The 21,954-nt window shown below is 42.0% G+C and overlaps 3 protein-coding genes across 3 annotated transcripts; all 3 read left to right on the top strand.

The window, feature by feature from the left end:
• The first annotated feature begins 40 nt into the window (after positions 1–40).
• On the top strand, positions 41–10,635 carry casp3a (caspase 3, apoptosis-related cysteine peptidase a). Its single transcript, XM_062523372.1, has 7 exons — positions 41–176; positions 1,020–1,132; positions 1,728–1,867; positions 5,368–5,496; positions 6,214–6,389; positions 7,638–7,746; positions 8,209–10,635. Exons 2-7 carry the CDS (start codon positions 1,056–1,058, stop codon positions 8,436–8,438), a joined length of 861 nt encoding a protein of 286 aa, XP_062379356.1. The 5' UTR covers positions 41–176; positions 1,020–1,055; the 3' UTR covers positions 8,439–10,635.
• Positions 10,636–10,835: 200 nt separating this feature from the next.
• On the top strand, positions 10,836–15,735 carry LOC134101709 (caspase-3-like). Its single transcript, XM_062555460.1, has 6 exons — positions 10,836–11,127; positions 11,503–11,591; positions 11,918–12,046; positions 12,719–12,897; positions 14,637–14,766; positions 15,122–15,735. The coding sequence occupies exons 1-6, from the start codon at positions 11,045–11,047 to the stop codon at positions 15,346–15,348; spliced, it is 837 nt and encodes a 278-aa protein (XP_062411444.1). The 5' UTR covers positions 10,836–11,044; the 3' UTR covers positions 15,349–15,735.
• A 2,008-nt stretch (positions 15,736–17,743) lies between these two features.
• LOC134067878 (zona pellucida sperm-binding protein 4-like) lies at positions 17,744–20,541 on the top strand. The gene is made up of 8 exons (XM_062523347.1): positions 17,744–18,171; positions 18,301–18,491; positions 19,086–19,183; positions 19,269–19,426; positions 19,513–19,705; positions 19,807–19,948; positions 20,052–20,127; positions 20,358–20,541. Exons 1-8 carry the CDS (start codon positions 17,784–17,786, stop codon positions 20,438–20,440), a joined length of 1,329 nt encoding a protein of 442 aa, XP_062379331.1. The 5' UTR covers positions 17,744–17,783; the 3' UTR covers positions 20,441–20,541.
• The last annotated feature ends 1,413 nt before the right edge of the window (positions 20,542–21,954 follow it).

The raw sequence follows: 21,954 nt of genomic DNA, 5'->3' as shown, positions 1-21,954 counted from the left end.
TAAATAAAGCAAAGGATCCTGGGAGTCGTAGACTGAAGGCGGAACAGTCACTCTTCAACTTCTCGTGCTGCTTCCTGCCTTTAACGGTCTGTGAAGTTGTTTGTGCTTTTCGATTGTGCTCCCATCGTTGACAGGCTACAGTCAGACTCGTGTTTTATTTGCTTGACCACCAACTTGTAAGTATTGTCTACTATCTTTTAATTAATAGTTTTCCTGGGACATTAAAGTTTAGTAACATTTATTAAAAGTTAGTTCACCGTGTGCATAAAAGATAGGCTATGCATTTGTCTGCTGTTCCCGAGCTGACGAATGCATGCATTTGATGCGCATGGTGAATTAACTATAATTTAATTTAACAAAGAACCCCCACGGTTTTAACAACCCAATGACCGTCATTTGTGCCTTTTGTTGTGCATCTTTAATGTTGAACTTTTGCAGCATGATAACGACAAGTTGGGCGAAGACTGTACTAGAGAAAGTCCGACTGCATGTGCACTAACGCCATTCTACATTAACGTTATGATGGTAGTCCTGTTGTATCAGACTTTATTTGTAGCCTGTTCACAGCAATACATTTGCATAAAGCTGTCAGTGGCTTCACCTCCTTTGTTTCTGTGTCGACTGTGTCTTCCTTCCCCCTCTCTACTTCTCTGCATCTTGATGCATACCGATTGTCTAGTTACCAAGCTGTCGACGTGTATTCCCCCTCTCTACTTCTCTCCATCTTGATGCATATAACGATTGTCTAGTTACCAAGCTGTATCAACCGTCTCTGGATCTATATCTTTAGTAGTCATTTAACTACTGTACAGCCATCCTCTTTGTGTATGATACAGTGTGACATCATCGTAGTTGTTTTTCTCACGGAACGCTCCCATTGGCTAACACCAACACCCGGTCAGCAACAAAGAAACACAGACATGTGCATGGCCATACAGTAGGAATTTGGAAAAGCAGTAATTCTGACTTGGACCTCACTATTTTACCTATAAACGTCGGCTTCATTTTCTTTGTTACAGTTTCATTCCGTTTGACTGCAGTACTGTTTGCTTATCATGTCTGGCGTGGAAACAAACAGTACAAACGGAGCGAGTGGGGATTGCGTTGACGCCAGACGTGAAGATGAGTCAGGGTAAGTCGATCTTGACTACTGTTGCCATGCAGGTCTCCTAGCTGATGCAATGTTTGTCCCACACTTATGTCTCCATCTCTATGTAATATAGCCTATGCATGTTTTATTGATTATTGTAAAACGAGTGTACGGTGCGTGAAATACGCCACGGTTTTCTGTCCTCTGTTCAGTGGTATTGTTTCAGTGCCAAAGTTCTATGTTCGTATTCTGGAAACGACTAATTGAACCAAATACTTTAGCTTATGTTTTGTGTGCATGTCGTGAAAAACATTATTTTATAGTTGACAAGTGGAAGAAAACAGTTCATGTCACTCTCATCCAGTCTGCATATGGTCACTTCCACTTAATGCTTGCTCTTGACACAAACCCAGTCCAACGCTGCCAGCCCCAGTTCTTCAGGGCATATAGCCGCCTGATTGTCACAAGATGGTTATTTAATGACCTTATTTGATCCACCTAAAACATTTGTGACCATGTTACCAAAATGCTTGTCTTGTCAACCCGCCCATCAGGTATAATCTACAGAGGATATTACACTTTTCCATACACACCATATTTTGTGCCTCTCTCTTGTCCCAAACTGAAATCTTTCTAGAGCACCAGGGGCGGCTGGTTCGTCTGAGTCCATGCAGGTGGATGCCAAGCCCAAGTCCCACTCCTTCCGCTACAGCCTCAACTTCCCCAGCATGGGCAACTGCATCATCATCAACAACAAGAACTTTGACCGCTGCACAGGTAAGCAACATTTTAGATGGCTCACTTGATGACTTGATGGCACATCTGAAAAAGTTGCTCAAGTAAGATTAAATGGCACACAAAGATGTCTTTGCCGAGAGTAAAACTTAGACACTGATACACCGACACTGACAGCGGTAACTCTAAGGCCATTGACAGATGAAGTGAACAACAGTCATCATCTCCTTATCATGCCACATGTCAGTGTGTGGGATACTGTATATTAGGCAGCAAGTGAAGATTTTGTCCTCAAAATCGAGTCGGTTAGAAGCAGGGGCATAAGGATTTGATCGACTTTGACAAGGTCCAAATTGTGATGGCTAGATGACTGGGTCAAAGCATCTCTAAATCTGCATCTCTTGTGGTATGGGGTGCTCCCGATCTGTAGAAGTCAGTACCATGGGCAGCCAGGGCTCATTGATGCAGGTGGGGATGGAAGTCTTATCCATGTGGTCCGACCCAACAGGCAAGCTACTGTAGCTCAAATTGCTGAAAAAGTTAATGCTGGTTCTGATAGAAAGGTGTCAGAAAAACATAGGGAGATAGTTATAATGTTATGGCTGATCGGTGTACAAAATAGCCCTTATACAGTTTTTTACAATTACTTTGCTACTATTTTCAGAACCTTGATGTCATTTTTCAAAACTCTACACACAAAACTCAAAACGGTTATCACTTGTAACACAGGCTGTCTAATGTTCAAAACATTGGATTGTGCATTCACATCCTCAAAGAAATCTTGCACTTGCACAATCATTGGTTCAAAAAAACAAATTTACTGTGAAATACCACTGAAACATAACTATAGATCACCCGCACACAAGCAACCGATAGTTTCATTGTGTCATTGTTCGAACAATCGTTAAATATTGTAGAACAAAATAGGTCATACAGGTTTCATTATGGTACTACATGTACAGTACAGTAAATACATCTCTGTAAAAGTACTGCAGTAGTAGAGAGAATACTACAGACACAGTGGAATCATTGAACAAAGTTTGTAATCTATTGCAGTAAAGTAAAAAATAATTAGCTATGAAATAGAAAAGAAAAGACAGACGAAGCATTGTAAAATATTAGGCTACATCCATGAATATTGTAGTCTAATTGGTTCATGCTCCACGCTAATTGGTGACAGTGAATCTCGTTAGAGTATCTTGAAACTTTCATGATTTGCAGTAATCATTGTAAGGAAATGAATAGACACTCATTTGAAATGTAATGTGTAAATTGCCTTTTGAAATAGTAGTACTTTGATGTTAAGTTGTATCATATTGAACATGTGAGTTTTGTTGAATGAACAAATTACCTGAGTTGTATGTGTATTGTATCCAAGCAATTGAGAAAAGGGTTAGAGTAACTCCCCACATTCTCAGCACCCTTTTTTTATTATTATTATTTATTTATTTATGGACACTTGAGCACAAGGAATTTCATTACTTATAAATATGTTTTATGAGTACATGACAATAAACTTGAACTTGAACTATATTACTGCTACTGGAGACTTGACTCCCCCAAGGCTGTGTTTTATCCCCAATCCTCTTCTCAGTGTACACTAATAGCATTCAGTGTAACAGTGAAGGTATGGCACTTTTTAAATATGCAGATGACATTGCCTTGGTTGCACACATGTCCCACACTGATGCCCTAGCCCGATACCAGCAGGCAGTGGACAACCTGTCTGAAACTTTTGTTGAGCTCTCCTTAGAGCTCAACATTGCAAAAACAAAGGAGCTATGCTGTGGGGGCAGAGACAAGGCATCACCTCTGTTCCAGCCACTTAACATCCAGGGTCAGCTAGTGGAGCAAGTGCAGGTATTCAAGTACCTGGGCACAGAAATAGACACTTCCCTGTCCTTTTCACAACACACCAATACAATATTCAAGAAAGCACAACAACGTCTTCATCTGCTCAGAAAACTCAGGACATTTCAGGTCAGCAAGGACGTACTAACTTTGGTCTACCGCTCCCTCATTGAATCAGTTCTCACTTTCAACATATCTTCCTGGTACAACCAACTCACCATCAAGCACAAAACAAGACTCTCCCGGATAGTAAACCATGCTGCCAAAATAACTGGTTCCCCCCACACCCCCCTATCTGAGCTGTACAGTCGCTCAGTGATCAGGAAAGCCAACCTGATCACAGCGGACCACTCTCACCCCCTCCATCACTCCTTCCAGCTACTACCATCAGGCAGGCGTTTCAATGTACCACTGGCCCGGAAGAATATTTACAAGAAATCCTTCATCCCTTCTGCAATAACCATACTGAACAACACAAAATGATTACCACAGCTGATACCTCAACACCCCATGTCTTGTCCTTATATGTCTGTGTGAATGTTTATTTGTGATTGGAGCCTTGTCAAAGAAAATTTTCTGTAACCCTTGTGTAACAGACAATAAAGTACTATCTAATCTAATCTAAGAGATCACAGTGGATCATGCTGTACTATCTGTGAGGTAAAGAAGAGGGCAAGGAAGGAGGATCATGAAGATGCTAAAGAACTTAAACAGAAGTAATGTAATCAGTGTCAACTCCAACAGGAAGTCACAGTTAAGACAGTAAAGGGTAGGTGTGATGCACTTGACTCTGGTATATGTTCAGGGCTTCCGTATTTCTCCCATCTCAAGGCATACTGAGGGAATGATGCACGACCATTCAAAAACATGACTGGTTTTCTAAAGATACAAAGCTTAATGCTAATCGGTGAAGTGTCCCTTTAAAGGAACATGTCACCGTTTTATGAGATTAGGTTATTCACCGTCTCACCTAGAGTGTTTCGTTTAGTCTCTGTGGCCGTGCATGCAATGTCATTGTCCCACAGCACCCCCGATAGGTTAGCTTAGCATAGTGAATGGAATCCTTTGTTACTGGATAGCATATCACTTCTTGTGGCCTCTTTCTTCACAACATGTACAAATGGCGATGCAGATTAAGACTGGACGATTTCCTAGGCAGATGTTGATTTGGGACTATATTGTGGGGAAGCACAGGCGAAGCTCTGCTGCTTGAGTGCAGAGATTGTCCTTGCTGTGGCAAGTGAGAAAGTGCGGATGAGTTGCGTTATATCTCTGCACCCAAGTGGTAGTGCTTTGCCCCCAATATAGCCCCAAGTCAATACCTCACTTTTACTTGTGTCATTACTTGCATCTTGCTCTACCAGTTAGGGTAGATTAGGGCAACCCAAGCGTTAAACCCTCAACACCACCACTGCATTTGGCTTTAGTTCCTAAAGACTCCCCCTGGCCCGCCAAGACATGTGCTTGAAGGTTGTAGAGAAACACGAGTGAATTTCTGTACAAAATCACTCGGGGGAGACTGGAAGTGGTTTGGTGTTAAATGAAAAGTTCAAACAACAAGCAGCTGACAACACTGTCCAAATGTCAAGCGATTGTGGTTGCGTGTGAGTGTGAATAGGTGCACACATGCATGTGTGTGTGAGTGATCACCCTTTGACTGTGGAGTTTTGTCTGTGTTCTTTTCCCTAAAGGCATGAATGTGCGGAATGGCACAGACATAGATGCAGGTAATGCCATGAAGGTGTTTGGGAAACTTGGTTACAAAGTGAAGGTGTTCAATGACCAGACTGTGGATCAGATTGTACAGGTCCTAACGGCAGGTAATCACATTATTTGACACATTCAAAACAAGGACACATTCATAGCAATCATTTTACAGCTGTGAAACCAATGGAAACGATGGATCGATGATTGTGCATAGAGGGTAATGTCATGTCATGTAATTCAATGTTATGTAATATAATGTCTGTCTGGATGTGGTTTGGCAAGGCAGATTAGGGACCGATAGCCAGTGTCATGCCCAAATTTGTCAATTTCAACCTGTCACTTCTGTGTTACATTGAAGAACTGAATAGCTTGGGGGGAAAATACCTCTTCAGGCTGTTTGTTGAGCATGGCCAAGACAGGAGTCTGCCACTGATGTTATGGAAGTATTTCCGCATTGTAAAGATTGAGGTGCGAGTGTCACATTTTTAATTGACAGGCTTATGTTAGAAGCATGGCAGGTGTTCAGGTGTGGAAGTTATGAGGTGGTTTGAGCAATACGTCTGAGGAAGTGCACAACCTTTTCCACACCTCTGCCACAGGGGGAATACTTTAAATGGCCTTGTGACTCCTATCTGCAGCTGTCTGTGAGAAAAAACATTAGCAGGAACCAGTTTGTTGAGTTTCAAGAGTGCCTGTATTTGCCTGTATTTGCCTGTATTTGCCTGTATTTGCCTGTATTTGCCTGTATTTGCCTGTATAATGAGTGCTGCATGTCTGTTCGTTCAGTTTTTAACAGTTTTTGACATTATTCTTCATGAATTCTGGAACAGTTGCCAAGGACGATCACCGCCACTGTGCCTCGTTTGTGTGCGTGCTGCTGAGCCACGGGGACGAGGGGGTGTTTTTTGGCACGGACCGTTCGGTGGAGATGAAGACTCTCACCAGCCTGTTTAGAGGGGACCGCTGCACCTCTCTGGTGGGCAAGCCCAAACTCTTCTTCATTCAGGTACAACACTTCAGCATCACTCTGCCCCTCCTGTTATGCAGCAGTGGCTCAAACTCACTAAGTCCCTGGCTGGGACAAACAAAACACAAATAAACATAGAGTTTTTCTAAATGAAAACGGACGAAGAAACCACGTCATGCCACACAATGGCATACGAGGGTAAACGTGTACACATACAGCAAAGCAGTGTGCATAATGCCGAAAGTATACTTCAGCAGTGCATTTGGGTGTCACCAAATAATACTTTGTCAGTTGCAATCTTGTCTTAATATCATAGTGTGCTCAAGTCTGTGACCTTGTAGAGAATATGATGATGAATGTGGCTTTAGGAAAAAAAATAAATAATAATTGAGCAATTTGTAAAATGTACATAAGCAAAAATGATGCTATGGTTTGAAAGGAGTTTGGGAAGTAGGAGATGGAGAGTTGTTCAGAAGCTTTTTTTTTTTTTTGACTGCACACGTAGCACCATACCATTGCAATTGTATGTGGTGCTGCTGTATGCAGCTCGTCTAGTGTCTATATGGTGTTGGGATCATCAGACACCTCCTGATGCACAGAAGTAGTGAAGATCGTCTGTAGATCTGAAGGAGGGCTTTCGATCAAGAGGAGGCTGTTAAGTTTGCTATTGTGTTGACAAGCACCAGAGCTTTGATGTGGGCAGCCACAGGAAGCGTCTGGCTAGAGATGAGTAGGCGAGTGACATTTCCTGATGAACTGGCCAAAAAGGAGATCTGTGTAGGTCAAGCTCCACACGTCATGCAAATTGTCAACACCCCCCCCTCCCCGAGTCAGGTGACGCCAACTAGTTAGTGCTGTCCAAATGTAGGTAGGAAAGCATACTGAGGAGCAAGCTAACTACGACGCTACTGGAAAGAAGGTACTATCCAGCATGCACGCTTGACTTCTGGACACAACCCATGTTCTGCGTTTTGTATAGTAAACATGTGCAGTGCACACCACACATATGGTGTATGTCCCTGTGAGATGTGGGGCGCTGTGGCACTACAGACTACAGCGTCCATACCATAAACGGGTTCGAGCACCCACAGGGACCCAGGTTCGAGTCTGAAATGCGGTCTTGTCCCGATCCCACCTCTATCTTTCCCACTCACTTCCTGTCTGTCTTCACTGTCCTGTCCAAATAAAGGCAAAAAATATATATATGATTTAAAGGAAGGAAACAATGAGATGTGCCATACAAGATGAATTGCATGGTTTACGCACATGTTTGTGTCTTTACCAAAGGCATGCAGAGGTACGGACCTGGATGCAGGGATCGAGGCGGACAGCCATGAATCCCCTGAGAGAATCCCTGTGGAGGCTGACTTCTTGTATGCCTATTCAACTGCACCAGGTACAACAGCAAATCCACATCACTAAAAACAGTGAAATACTAAATACTAAGATAAAGATGCGCATGAATGTACTGAGGATTGGTACTGTGATCCACTATGAGGTGTGTGTCAAGTTGGTGTTGCAAATAAGCCCAACAGTGTAACAGTGCAAGGTTAAAGTCTAATGACCAGCAATAATTATGGATAATAAAAAATGTAAGCATAGTAATGTAACAGTTCTAGTGTAAATACATGCTCTCCCATAGCTTTTTTCTCACCCAGTGTGTCCCTGGAAATCCCTCAAACTGACCGTTTGAGCTGAATTAGCTGAGGTCCGGAGGAGTGTTGGGCTAATTGGTTTGTGTCCATTAAAAGGAGCTCAGTTTCGCTGTGAGATGTTCAAGATCACACATTGGCACGCTATGGCACTATGGCACTATGGTCTCTCTTTCTGTCTGACTTCCCACCTGTTACTCTTACAGGTTATTATTCCTGGAGGAACACCACCACAGGTTCCTGGTTCATGCAGTCCCTTTGTGAGATGTTCACCAAGTACGGCAGAGAGCTGGAGCTCATGCAGATCATGACCCGCGTCAACCACAAGGTGGCGTTGGACTTCGAGTCCGTCTCCAACATGCCCGGCTTTGATGCCAGGAAGCAGATCCCCTGCATTGTGTCGATGCTAACCAAAGAGATGTACTTCACATCTTAAAGGATTCACAAGTTTGTCTCTTTCTCTTCGGGTGTTTCTGTTTTTTTATGTATTTATTTCCTGTTGACTGTTTACACATTCTCTTTTTCTCACATTTGTTGCTACATTTGTCTGCAATTCTGAAATGTTGTATACTACATTTTGCCTGAGAACAATGAGGCTTTTTGTAGGATAACTCTGGGTATTCCGCAGTGTTATGATGCTTAGGTTTTAGATTTAGGCTGCATAGTAGCCTAGCCTTACACTTTCAAAATACTAGACGCTTCAAGTCAAAGGATGAGCCACATGGACACAACAGGTTGCAACAGCACAATTTCTATGTTGTCATGTAATTTAAAGGGATTATTATTTCTTTATTTTTTCAGTGAAGTGTTTGTGTGTGTCTGTCTCTGTCTGTCTTTACTTCAACTTGGGAGTTTCAATCATGAATATTAAGTTATTCATACCATTATATCACAGCTGGAAGTGTAAGCTCAGTATTCCTGTACCAATGGACTAGAATAATTCAGGGGCCAGTCTGTAAACATCGTTTTTGTAGCCATTTTTTCAGTTGTTCATTCTCAAAGTGGGATTAAGTGCACCCTATATAATGGTCTATGATGTTATTGCACTCCGTGAATCTGTTTCATAATGATGTTAAGCATGTAATGTATGAGGTTGTACACTCACAAAATATGATCAGCCATTGGGCTTTAATACCCCACTTTTGCTTGTCATGGCCATTGACCACATGCAGGCTTGAATCTTTCTGGTTAACCGTGCAGCCCGTAACCTAAAGTTATACTTCACTTAAGAAAAGGTACTTTTGCCTGAGTAGCCACATGCGATAGCAGGGATTTTGTATAGTTTGGTTGAATTGAAATGTCGGACAGTGTTAGCTGATCATGTATTAGCAATATGCAGGTGTTGCTAATGTGAGTTTATACTTTAAATATCTGATGATTTAATTAAAGGCCTCAACATCTTCCTAAGAGGGGTGTGAACACAAGTGCTCAGGTCACCTTTAACCCTACACCTAACCACTGCTCTGGTTCCTCAGACCAACACCTTTTTTCAGTGACTCGTAGCAGTGCTGTCAAACGCAGTTTATTCCAAAGGTTCACATTTAAAAAAAAAAAAATGTATTTCAATCCAGCTGTTAAACCCTGCCCAGTCTCTGGAGATATGATTATTTGTTGGTTAAACTTAAACAGGATATCCTCAGCTGAAGTGAATCCGCAGACATCCCAAGTGTTCCTTAGTCCTTACAGAGCCTTAACATGCAAGAGACATTCCCATACAACTTGAAAGCTTGTTTCACACAAGGAGGACAATCAGTGTGTCTGCAGAGAACAGTTTAGCTTAATCATTGAAGAGAACCAGAAAACCAGTCGTATGCTGTAGGTTTGATTATAACCAGAGACACTTACATATATATCCTTAAAAGGACTTTGTCATAACCCTGTCCCAGTGTCGAGCCATAACTTACAGCAGATGTGACCGTGTCATGGTAGACTGTGCCTCTCATGTAAAGTTTATATGTCCTCCCTCGCTCCTCGGTCCTCGATCCTCACTGATCTACATAAAGAATGATATCGGGGCGGCAACAACGATAGTCTTTCCCTTCGTCTATCTTTCTTTATGTAGATCAGTGAGGATCGAGGCCCGAGGAGCGAGGGAGGACGTATAAACTTTACATGAGAGGCACCCATGTGTGAACCAGCAGCATGCAGTAAAGGGATTTTGAAAAGGCCTCGTCCTGTCAGCTAAAAAGGAAGATTGTGATATTTGAATTTGTATGCGGTCATGCACTATGCACCATATGTGCGATTATGAGATATTGACATTTTTAAAAAAAGGAAATTTAAAACAAAAATGTGAAATTGATCATTTTGAATATTGCGTAATGTTATTGTGAATGAAAACGGTGGACATTGGAATACAAAAAAACTATGTGAGTGCACCACTTTTGTGACGTTTCATATAAAACAGACGGACAAAATATTACTTCTTTTCAATGTGTGACTGTTTTCAACATGTTGGTAGATTGTGAAAAATGTTCAGGCCAGATATCTCTCACATATATTCTGTTTTTGTCTGCGATAGTAAGTCATATTTTTAATTTAATACAGATGTCAATACTTTCTGTCACCACTCATATTACAAATACATGGTACCTGTGTATGTTTTTGCTAAAGAATAAACGATTGGAAACATACTGAAATCACTGGAACATGTCATTGTTGCCCTCAATTATAAGTGAAATGTATTTATGATGAATTGAGAAAAGAAACATTCTGTACATGCTTCTTCTCTGTGGTATGCAGAAGCAGGGGGAAGTCTTGAGTTGAATTGACCTCTGTGGAGGGAGTGTGCTAGAGACCGTAATGTAGCCTACAGCCTAGCAGAAGCAGTACACTTCACTGGTATGTGGCTTAGTGTTATTATGCATAGGTGCACAAGGTGTGCATAAGTTACACCTTGGGACTTTGAGATGTGTGTTTGTTTGTAGACAGCAAACAGGCTAACTCCACTGATAGCCTGTCACTGCAGTAAGTTGCTGTTAAATATTAACCAGAGTTCTGATAAACTAAAGAGGTTAATATGATATCCTAGAAAGTGAAAGTATGAGAGGATGCTTAGATAAGGTCAGAGGCCGTTTGGATCTTCAAGACAAAGAAATGACAACGGAAAGCACAGACACCAGAAGGCAAGTGAATGTTTCTGTTTCTAAGTTGTCTGTCTCTGAGTCTGTGCGCAGGGGATGAGTGGTAAGTCTGAGGGAAAATGTGTTTAAAAGCAATGGAATCAGTCACAAGCTGAGACATGCTGTTAATTTGCGGAATGCAAGATTGCAAGACAACTCACAGAGGCTTGTTTCGTGAGCTATGTGGCAAGAAAGTAATTCTTACACCACCACACAACACCACCAGAATAACATCTCTTCAGTCTCTCAATTTATTACACACACTGGATTCAACATTTCCTGTGCTGGCAATCATTGATAATAACCAAGCTTTGTTCTTATGCACTGCATTAATAACTGTATGAGAAATTAAGTCTGTCTGCATGCCTTCACACACAGGCATGGAGAGATGAACTTGTTCTTTGAGTACAGCAGAGAGCACAAGCACATTGGTAGATGCCTCATAATAAATAATGAGAATTTCAATGGTGAGTAGAGTCATTGTACTGCAGCAAGATATGCTTTTAGCATATCAAACATCCAGAAGACAACTAGTATATGAAGTAGTTTATCTAGATTTGACTAGATTTCTCAACAAAGGATATTATCAACATTTAACATTAGGACTATAGAAATCCAATCCACTTTATTTATATAACACAATTCAAACAAACACAATGTTTCCAAAGTGCTGTACACCACAACAAATGAGGACAACAGTGGGATAAAAGAGATAAAAAAAAAATAAGAGTAAAAAGTAAAAGCAATAATAAAAAAAGAACTGATATGAAATGTGTGCCGACATTCCTGTAAGATCAACCTCGGAGGTATGGCACAGAGGTGGATGGCAGGACACTGAGGATGACATTCCGAATGCTGGGCTTCAGGGTGCGGATGGAGAAAGACCTGCGTGCAGCTGACATGAGACGCGTTCTTCAGGAAGGTAACTCACCCTAACACATTGTCCTTGGGGAAAAGGGTGCATTCTGGGACTTGGTCTATACTCAGGGTCCTGTGTTATTGCTGGGACTGATGATGGAGCCTGACATGTCTAAAAACAATATGTTTCCTGTAGAGTGAGATGGCAGAATTAATCCTGTCATAACATGACTAGGTCAAATTCAAGAGTCTTTTTCTCAGTGGTGCCATGTTGGTGGAATGAGTTGCCCAGTTCTCTTCGTTCCTGTGATAGTTTTGGGTCTTTCAAGAGGGGTCTTATCTAAGTCACATCTGTTCAACATGCATTTAGCTTATTAAGTGTTTCTTAATTCCTTATGGTTTGTATATTATAGTATTGGTTTATTTTCATTATAGGCTTTTGATTGAATTGATGTTGTTCATAATTGCTATTCTCCTAATGTAGTCTTACCAACTGTTTATTGTTGTATTGTTGTTATTTGTGTGTCACTTTGGAGAGAAGCATGTTACCAAATCCCATAACCAGATGTAATTAGCATTCACATTCATGGTTTGGTTTCACAACTTCCATTCGGGTTTGCATTGTGTTCACACACACACACACACACACACACACACACACACACACACACACACACACACACACACACACACAGACACGTGTGTTCTAGCACCTGTGATCTGTGTGGTCTTGCAGAGTCTGTGGAGGACCACAGTGAGATGTCCTGCTTCGTGTGTGTGTTGCTGAGTCATGGAGACCAGGGGCTGCTGATGGGGGTTGACGGAGTCCCCATCTCCATCCAGAGTCTAGCCTCCACCCTCACCTCCACCCACTGTCACAGCCTTCGGGGCAAGCCCAAACTCTTCTTCATACAGGTAGGGATGGATGGGTGGATGGATGGGCTGTCAGACAAACACACACAGACAGGTAGATTGATATACAGATCAATATGCAGAACAACAACAACCAGACATTAAATATTTCATGGCCACTAGATGGCATCATTTCACAGCTTGCTCGGCTTGCTCACATCAGCCGACGGTTCACTGCCATAGCGCCATCTCGTGGCCATGAAAAATGCACACTCAATTGGTACTATCCTTCCTGCACTGTGCGCTTAGCAGCTTGTGCACATTTTACTGTAACAGAATTAGTGAAATGCCCGTTCAAACATGCCATTCCCGTAGAAAACCTGTAGCCCAATTACTTGCCCGGAGGTTTGAAAACAGGATGATAGGGAAAAACATAATTTCCGCTAAGCAATGAATATTATATTCAGCCTATCATATTAGCCTAATTAATGCCCAGTCAGTAGGCCTACCACACATATTCAATCGCTTGACGTCAAGCATAAACAAAAACAAGGTTGTTATGAGGAGGAAGTCCAATGGGAATGCTGTTTCATCAGTGAGGTGCTGACTAGAGGATGGATACCCAACCCAAGCCCAAGGGGTAGGCCTAATAGGCCAGGGGTAGACAACCTGCGGCCCAAGGGCCACATACGGCCCTTTAGCTCCTCTCTACTCTACTGGCTCCTTGGCTTTCTCTAAAAGTGGAGGTTGAAAAATATTTCGTATAGCCGTCAAGCTACAAGGCAAGCTGTCCCAAAACATTAACAGTTGGTGGAAATATTATATTGTACAATACAGCATGCAAATATTATATTGTACAATACAGCATGCAGTGTAGGCTAGCGTGTATGACTACTAGGCCCATGTCATATGAGGCTAAAAAAGATGGAGATGTTTCAACTGATTTCTTATAACGGTTCCGATATCTTTGCGGCCCTAGACAGATTTATTTTTTATTTCTGGCAAAAAAAATGGCCCCTTTAAGAGAAAAAGTTGCCAACCCCTGGTATCGGCCTATATTTAAAATATGTGTGACCACCTGTAGAGCCTGACACCTGAACTGGCTCATTCTGACGTGACATGACATGACATGACCACTAAGGGGCCTTAGGTCCCTATTCTAAGAATTTCCCAAACTGTTCCAAAAAGATAAGTCAAAATCAATACTTGCAATACACTTGATTTCCAGTAGAGGGAATCCAGTAGCACTCCATGCAATATCCCTACAGGCTTGTGTGCTTGGTTATGTCCTTTAGAGGCCAAGCTTGGTGGTCAATGGCTGTAAAATTACAATAGTATCAGATTTCTATATTCCCAAAGACTACACTGGAACCCTGAAAGATCCGGACAAGCAGTAAGTTGGACACACAGCACAGTATGTTATGAATCTGTCAAACCAGCTGCCACGCCAGCAAATAATAACACATTCAGGTGATTAGATGAGCTCAGTTAGGTGTGTTAGAACAGAACACATCCATGCTGTGGATTTGTTCTCACACACACACACACACACACACACACACACACACACACACACACACACACACACATACCACCACCACCACCACCACCATTTTTAAAACATACTGAACACTCTGCCTGTGCTTGGAAGAGCCCAGGTCTATGTTGACAAACCGTTAATAATCCCACTAGGAAGAGTGCATTAGCAGAGGTCTTGTGTATTTGTTGTAGGTCACAGTGGCCTCTGCTCTGTGAGGTAGACTGCCCTGACCCATTTCGAAATTTTTGCGTTTCTTTGGAAGGCTTGCAGGGGACAGCAGATGGACTCTGGTGTGGAGACAGACTCTGTGGAACCCAAGGAGGAAGAGGAGTTCGCGGGGGTGTCCGAGGTCCCAGAGGAGGATTTTCTGTGCTGCCACTCGACAAGCCCAGGTGAGCCAGACAGCCATGTCAGACATGTCTAGCAGGCCCAAGCCGTGGCGCAACTGGCTGGGGCACCTGCACCTGCATCGCACGACCTGGGTTCAATTCCCGCCCCGTGGTCATTTCCGGATCCCACCCCCACTCTCTCCTCCATTCACTTCCTGTCTGTCTCCACTGTCCCTGTCAATAAAGGCATAACATGGCTAAAAAATATATACTTTAGAAAAAAATAAAAATAGAAATGTCTAGCAGTCACAGTCAGTTTACACCCAGGTTGCTTTTCCTATAACATCACTGCACTATGGACAAGGCCTTGTCTTCATGCAATCAAATTGACCTCACTACTGTGTTTTTCCTCCCATAGGCTACTTCTCCTGGAGAAATGAGTTGTGTGGATCTGTTTTCATCAGCTCTCTGTGTGACATGCTGACTCGATACAGACGGCTGGAAATAACCAAAATCCTCACCAGGGTCAGCTACCATGTGGCCACGAGCTTCCATTCTCAAACTGGTCAAAAGGAGAGTCATGGAAAAAAACAAATGCCCTGCATCATATCCAGACTCACCAGGGAATTCTACCCGCAGAGATGAGTCATCATTCCACTTCTCCACTGGACTGATCTGAACTGAGCCGTTTTACGCATAAACACACAAAAATAAAACATGAAACAAATCGACACGTTAACAAGTTATGTATTGATGTGTAGTGCTCTATGTCACGTGGATCATGGATCAAACAACCCAGATGGATTCAATTATTGTGATGATCATTAAGAAGACATTTCTTTTTTTGCACTCTAGATGATAATCTCTTCTAAACATGCGTGTCAAAACAAAAAGATCTGAGGGAAAAGATGGAGTAGTTTGCAGTATGAAAAATTGCACTTGTCAAAAGTGCAGAGGAAAAGTTTTTAATAGAGGAGAGCAGACGTTTCAGCCATTAGGTTATTCTCAATGCTGAGTGAGTCAACCACGAACATGCAATTAACAAATGCATGGATAGATTAGGATGGGGGCATTACAAAATGTGCAGGCTTATTTGATGAAGAAATTGTGATAAGGACATTTTACTGGACATACTTGTTAATTGGGTTAGGTCAAAAAAATACAGTATATGGTCTGACTTAAAACACCTGATTGTTCTTTGATTTACCATCGATCTAACCTCCATGTTGGGAAGTAACAGAAGACATGAAACGATTATGAGTGCATATTAATACATACTGGGTGCATTTAGAATACACTGGCACTGATCACTTGAAGGGATAGCTATCTCTGATTACATAGATAAAAACGTTGCAGGGGATATCAAATCAGTTTTCTTGTAGGCGATTAGGATCCAGCATCATTAGATTTAGGCCTGTCATGGGTTCAGGTGTCATGCCAGTGTTTTCAAAAAAGGGAATAGTTGGTCATCCATCTGTCACACATCATGACAAAATGTAACTGTTTAATCCTGAACCGAGATGAACTCCACTCACATGAGGTAATCGAACCACCTTTGGATGTAATTCCCAATGTCAGGTTAACACAACCTTGTTTAGGGACATGGCTGTGCAAATGTTGGTTGAATCTCCACAAGAAACTATCAAAGATAAGTTGACACAATAAATTATGTGTCATATCTAGGATGTTTTGCTCATGATTTAGACAGTTTTAGACAAAGATTAGACGGGCAATGTCACATCACATTAACAATCATCTACATCATCTATATATTATATTATATTATATTATGTTATGCCATATATATTTATATTTATATTTATATTATATATTTTGTACTATTTATCATGATCATGTCTATAGCCTATGCTATGTGCGCATCAGGCTGTCTTTGCTTAAACTAGGCTATCTTAACTTAACCACCAACTTTAGATCCGGTTTTGGCTGGACAGTGGCGCGGTCATGCTGCTGTGCCATTGACCATGTACCTGAAGATACCTCATTTCTGGAAATCACACTCATCGGCACACAGATGGGAGCACTGCATGTTTGCTTTTTAAAGAACGTGGACGCTGAGCGGGGAAACTAAGTGTAGGTAATAAACTAGCGAAGACACGAGCGCCACACCTGACACCGTAAACACCTCTGAATGTGGTCAATACACACTTCATAATTCCCGACAAAATAGTATTACATCTCATCAAATCTATTTTCTATATGTGCTCTGAAGATCTATATAAATAAATAAATAAATAAATAAATAAACAATACAGTTTTATAATAATAAAAAGGTGAACAGCAGTGTCATACAACATTTTGTTTGGACAAACTGACCCATCAGTCAGAGCCAGTTCGTGCCACTCTACAACATTTCTGTGGCATGAGATATCTTATGCAAACAGACTTCTGCAGTTTCCCTATAAAAAAGTTACCATCTTTGAGGTTCAGTATCTTGTGATTTGGGTTAAATAAGATCCCACACATGAGACATTTACTTGTCACAACAGCCCAATAGCCCAATAAATAAGAGTCAAGAAACATTTTATACATATGTCCAGCATACCGGCATAACTAAAAATCACTCAGTGATTTCAACATGCCATAGGGGCATAGATATAAACCCCTTAGTTGAGACAAGTGGTCCTTCACATACATGATGGTGAAAACTTTGTATCATATGTACAGTGGAGAATGCACATGTTGTTATTGAAGACCAGCCGTGATGACAAAACACAGAGAAGGGTACACAGTAACACAGTAAGGGTACAGTGTTCTGTGACGCGTTCAGACAGTAAACTTTTTTGATAACCCAGAGCTAACTAGCAATGCAACTTGACATAGGTAGGCTAATTAGCTTCAATTTACACACGGATCTCCTTATATGGGCAATGATGGTAGCTTTGCTTCTTTTTTGTAGGTGACCTTCAGAGATCTATTGCAGCACATGATATCACTGCCCTCAGGAAGAGCTAGCCAATTAAATTAGGGGGGTGTGTTTTGGAACTCTGTCACTCTTCTTCTGAGGCATAAAACAGACCCTGAGGTTCGTTGGTAGTGGCTGAAATTTGGTAAGGGCAGCCATGGCTTTGGAGAAGCAGCTGTGTTGCTTTGGCATTGTGCTCGTGGCGCTGTGGCTAGGGGCCAGTGCCTTCCCACCGAATTGGACACCTATGTCGTCCAGCTCATCCATCAAAACCCCCCAAAAGCCACGGCCTCCTCCTCCACAGAGAACGCCACAGGTGATCCCCCAGACGATGCCCAAGCCGAAGCCCCAGCCGGTTTCCCAGCCAAAGCAGAGACCTGCACCACCTCCAAGACAAACACCCGTGGATCCTCCGGTTCAGGTCAATGTATGCGGCGTAATGGATTCTGACAAAATCCAATGTGGTCTACCTGGTACCAGCGCTCAGGAGTGTCAGCAAATGAACTGTTGCTTTGATGGTATTCAGTGCTTTTATGGGCAAACAGGTAGGTTTTGTTTGCATTTCTTTTTCTTTTTATGTATTTATTTAAGCTTATCACTTGATGCTTTTAGAGTGTACTTGCTTTGATTTCATTCTTATCTTTTTGCTTTGCTGTGTTTCACTTGATTCTCAGTGACTCTGCACTGCACCCTGGATGCTCAGATCATTCTCGTGGTCGCCAAGGACGTCACCCTGCCTCGTCTGAATCTGAACACCGTCAGCCTCCTGGGTGGCACTGGTGATGCCAATTGTAGCCCTGTGGACTCCAACTCTGGCTTTGCCGTCTACCAGTTTCCAGCCACAGCCTGCGGTACTCTCATGAGGGTGGGTCTGGCTGCACAGTGCATCATGATATGTAACTAACTATATGTTACATTTAGGACAGGGAGAATAAGTTGTGTGCATCGTGCACTTTATGTTACATTTAGGACAGGGAGAATAAGGAATGTGTGCATCGTGCACTATATGTTACATTTAGGACAGGGAGAATAAGGAATGTGTGCATCGTGCACTATATGTTACATTTAGGACAGGGAGAATAAGGAATGTGTGCATCGTGCACTATATGTTACATTTAGGACAGGGAGAATGAGGAATGTGTGCATCGTGCACTATATGTTACATTTAGGACAGGGAGAATAAGGAATGTGTGCATCGTGCACCATATGTTACATTTAGGACAGGGAGAATAAGGAATGTGTGCATCGTGCACTATATGTTACATTTAGGACAGGGAGAATAAGGAATGTGTGCATCGTGCACTATATGTTACATTTAGGACAGGGAGAATAAGTTGTGTGCATCGTGCACTTTATGTTACATTTAGGACAAGGAGAATAAGGAATGTGTGCATCGTCCACTATATGTTACATTTAGGACAGGGAGAATAAGGAATGTGTGCATTCTTTCTGTTCGTAGGAGGATAAGGGCGTAGTGATCTACGAGAATCAAATGACCTCCTCATTCGAAGTCGGCATTGGCCCCCGAGGATCCATCACAAGAGACAGTTTTTATGAGTGAGTGGACAGTAACATGCAGTTGATTATTTTATTGTATTTATCTGTCTCTCTTTTTGCTAATCTATGTTTCCTTTGGCTTCAGGGTGTCTGTCCAGTGCCGTTACTCCGGCGTGTCAGTGGAGGCTCTGCTGGTTGAGGTGCTCCCCGTCCCCCCCCCTCCTGGACCAGTTTTGGACGGGCCTATCAGAGTGGAGCTCAGATTGGGCAATGGTGTATGTACCACAAAGGGATGCTCGGAAGGTATGCTTAACTGCCCCAATCACTCACTTATCCGCAGCACACCAGATTGTGAGACTCTTTTGCTACAACTGTCTTTTCTTCTGCAGAGTCAGTCGCCTACTCATCATACTACACTGAGAGTGATTACCCCGTCACCAAAATCCTGCGAGAAAATGTACCCGTTGAGGTGCGCATCCTGGAGAGGACAGATCCAAACATTGTTCTAACCCTGGGCAACTGCTGGACGACACCCACTCCCGATTCCTCTGGCATGCCACAGTGGGACCTTCTGGTGAACGGGTAAGGAGCGAACGACTGGATCTAGCACAGACCCACTACAGTATAGTACGGTACATATAAGTGAATAGATCAATCTGTAACCCCAAGTCTCTTTCCTGCAGATGCCCCTACATGGATGATCGTTATCTAACCACCTTGGTGCCAATCTCAGGAGATGTTGAATACCCTTCCCACTACAGGCGTTTTATCCTAAAAATGTTCACATTTGTTGACAGGCAGTTCACTTCCCAGGCACAGGAAACGGTAATGTTTTTCTTTATGAAGGCACTGCTAATGCACTTTCCTCGGAAACGCAGGTTGATTGGTGTGGCTGATTCCTGTGCCTGTCTGTTTTGTCTGTGTTCAGGTGTACATTCACTGTAAAGCCACTGTGTGCGTGCCCTCAGCAGGAAACAACTGTGAGCCAACATGCGGCCGATTCAGTGAGTATTTCCTGACAGTAATAGACAAGTTGTCCCTATTCTTCTGTGTTAACGAGTGGTGACCAATGGTTAACCTATTCTCTGTGTATGGTGACCAATGGTTCATCTATTCTCTGTGCTAACCAATGGCGACCAATGGCTAATCAATTTGTCTGTGCTAACCAATGGTGACCAATGGCTAATCAATTCTTCTGCGCTAACCAATGGTTTTCTCTTCTTCATCTCTGCAGAGAGGCAGGCTCTTTCCTCTGATGTGAGCCAGGAGGCAGAGGCTGTTGTTATTTCAAGTGGGGCCGTGCATGTGAGAGCCTAATGTGCTCATCAGAGAATTGGGGACAGCAGATTTATGAGTTACACCTATTCAAAAATGATCACACGACTTTTGGATTAAATTAAAGCTTGACCCTATGAAAACAGTGACTGATTGTTTTTATTCCTTGTACTTGAGTATGCAAAACTGATCCAAATATAAAACAGTACCACACAGTTTGTACATGTAGGTGAAATCATAAAGACAGAAAGAAAGAAAGAAAGAAAGAAGTATACACATAGCCCTATAGTAATTGCGCACATACCCCCACACACGCAAAGTTTGAGATTTGGAGTCACTTAGTTCTCAATAGAATAGAAATTTGTTGGACAGAAAAACCACCAAATAATACTTTCCTAATACACAGGAAATTACTACAACTAACATCTTTAGATTATCTAATGTCTGCAGCAGGGTTCCCCCAAATAGTCAAATTAGGTCAAGCATGCCAAAACAAAGGCCAAATAATTCAGGATTAAACATGTACACACCCGCAAACATTAAAAAAAAAAAAAAAAAAAAACACTCACACACATTTGTATCCGTCTCTGACCAAAAACATTTTCATTTATTGCGACTCTGAAAGCTTAAGAACATTGCAGCAATATGATACCTGCCCAAATTATCTTGAAACTGATATTAAAAGGAATCTAGTGCAGGGCAAAGGCTAATACACTGGGGCAGTTCATATGATATTACGTTTCTTTTCAACTTGCATAACACACACACACACACACACACACACACACACACACACACACACACACACACACACACACACACACACACACACACACACACATATGTAGGCCTATTTATATATCAGGAATACAAGAATGATCAACATGGAAATGATCATTTTTAAAAATCTGTAAATAATTTGCCAATGTCAATGTGAAATAGTGGATGTGAAAACAACCCATAACCCTTGTTACTTTGCTAGATAATGTTGGATCACAAGTTATTTAACCTTGCATCATGTTGCTGGCTTTTTTTGCTGTAATCTATTTTTTTAATTCAGTAGCCTAATGTTGCCATGCTCCCTCTGGCAGGGGGACTACCTATGGAAACTAACATTTTGGCTATAATTGGGTGCATTTACATTTTCCTTGTAAAATGTCAATTAATGTACACTGTCCCTCTATAACAAATAAAGTAAATAACAATAATAATAATGTTAATGAGATGTTTATTTATTCATTCTTTAGCTTGACTTTTACATAGTTGCTATCAAAGGGCACCATTACTGGAACTGCAGCTGGAACTGCTGGTTCAAATAAAAATCTTTACACACCAGCCATGACTATTTGCTGATAAACCCCAAAGTTAGAATTAATTAGAATAAATAAGCTTTGGAACCAACTTCCTGGTGACATCCTCCAAAATGTCCCAACCATCGTCAGTTTCAAATCTAGTCTGAAGAACAAACTGTTCTTTCTGTTAATCAGAGCGGACATCGTTCCTCTCACTGTTCATGCCAAAAGAGAATCTGGGTGAGTCAGAAGGGTTGTGTGCCG

The sequence above is a fragment of the Sardina pilchardus genome, chromosome 2 (genome assembly GCF_963854185.1).
Source record: "Sardina pilchardus chromosome 2, fSarPil1.1, whole genome shotgun sequence".
In the NCBI taxonomy this organism is placed as follows: Eukaryota; Metazoa; Chordata; class Actinopteri; order Clupeiformes; family Clupeidae; genus Sardina; species Sardina pilchardus.
This window is presented reverse-complemented; position numbering and strand designations above follow the sequence as displayed.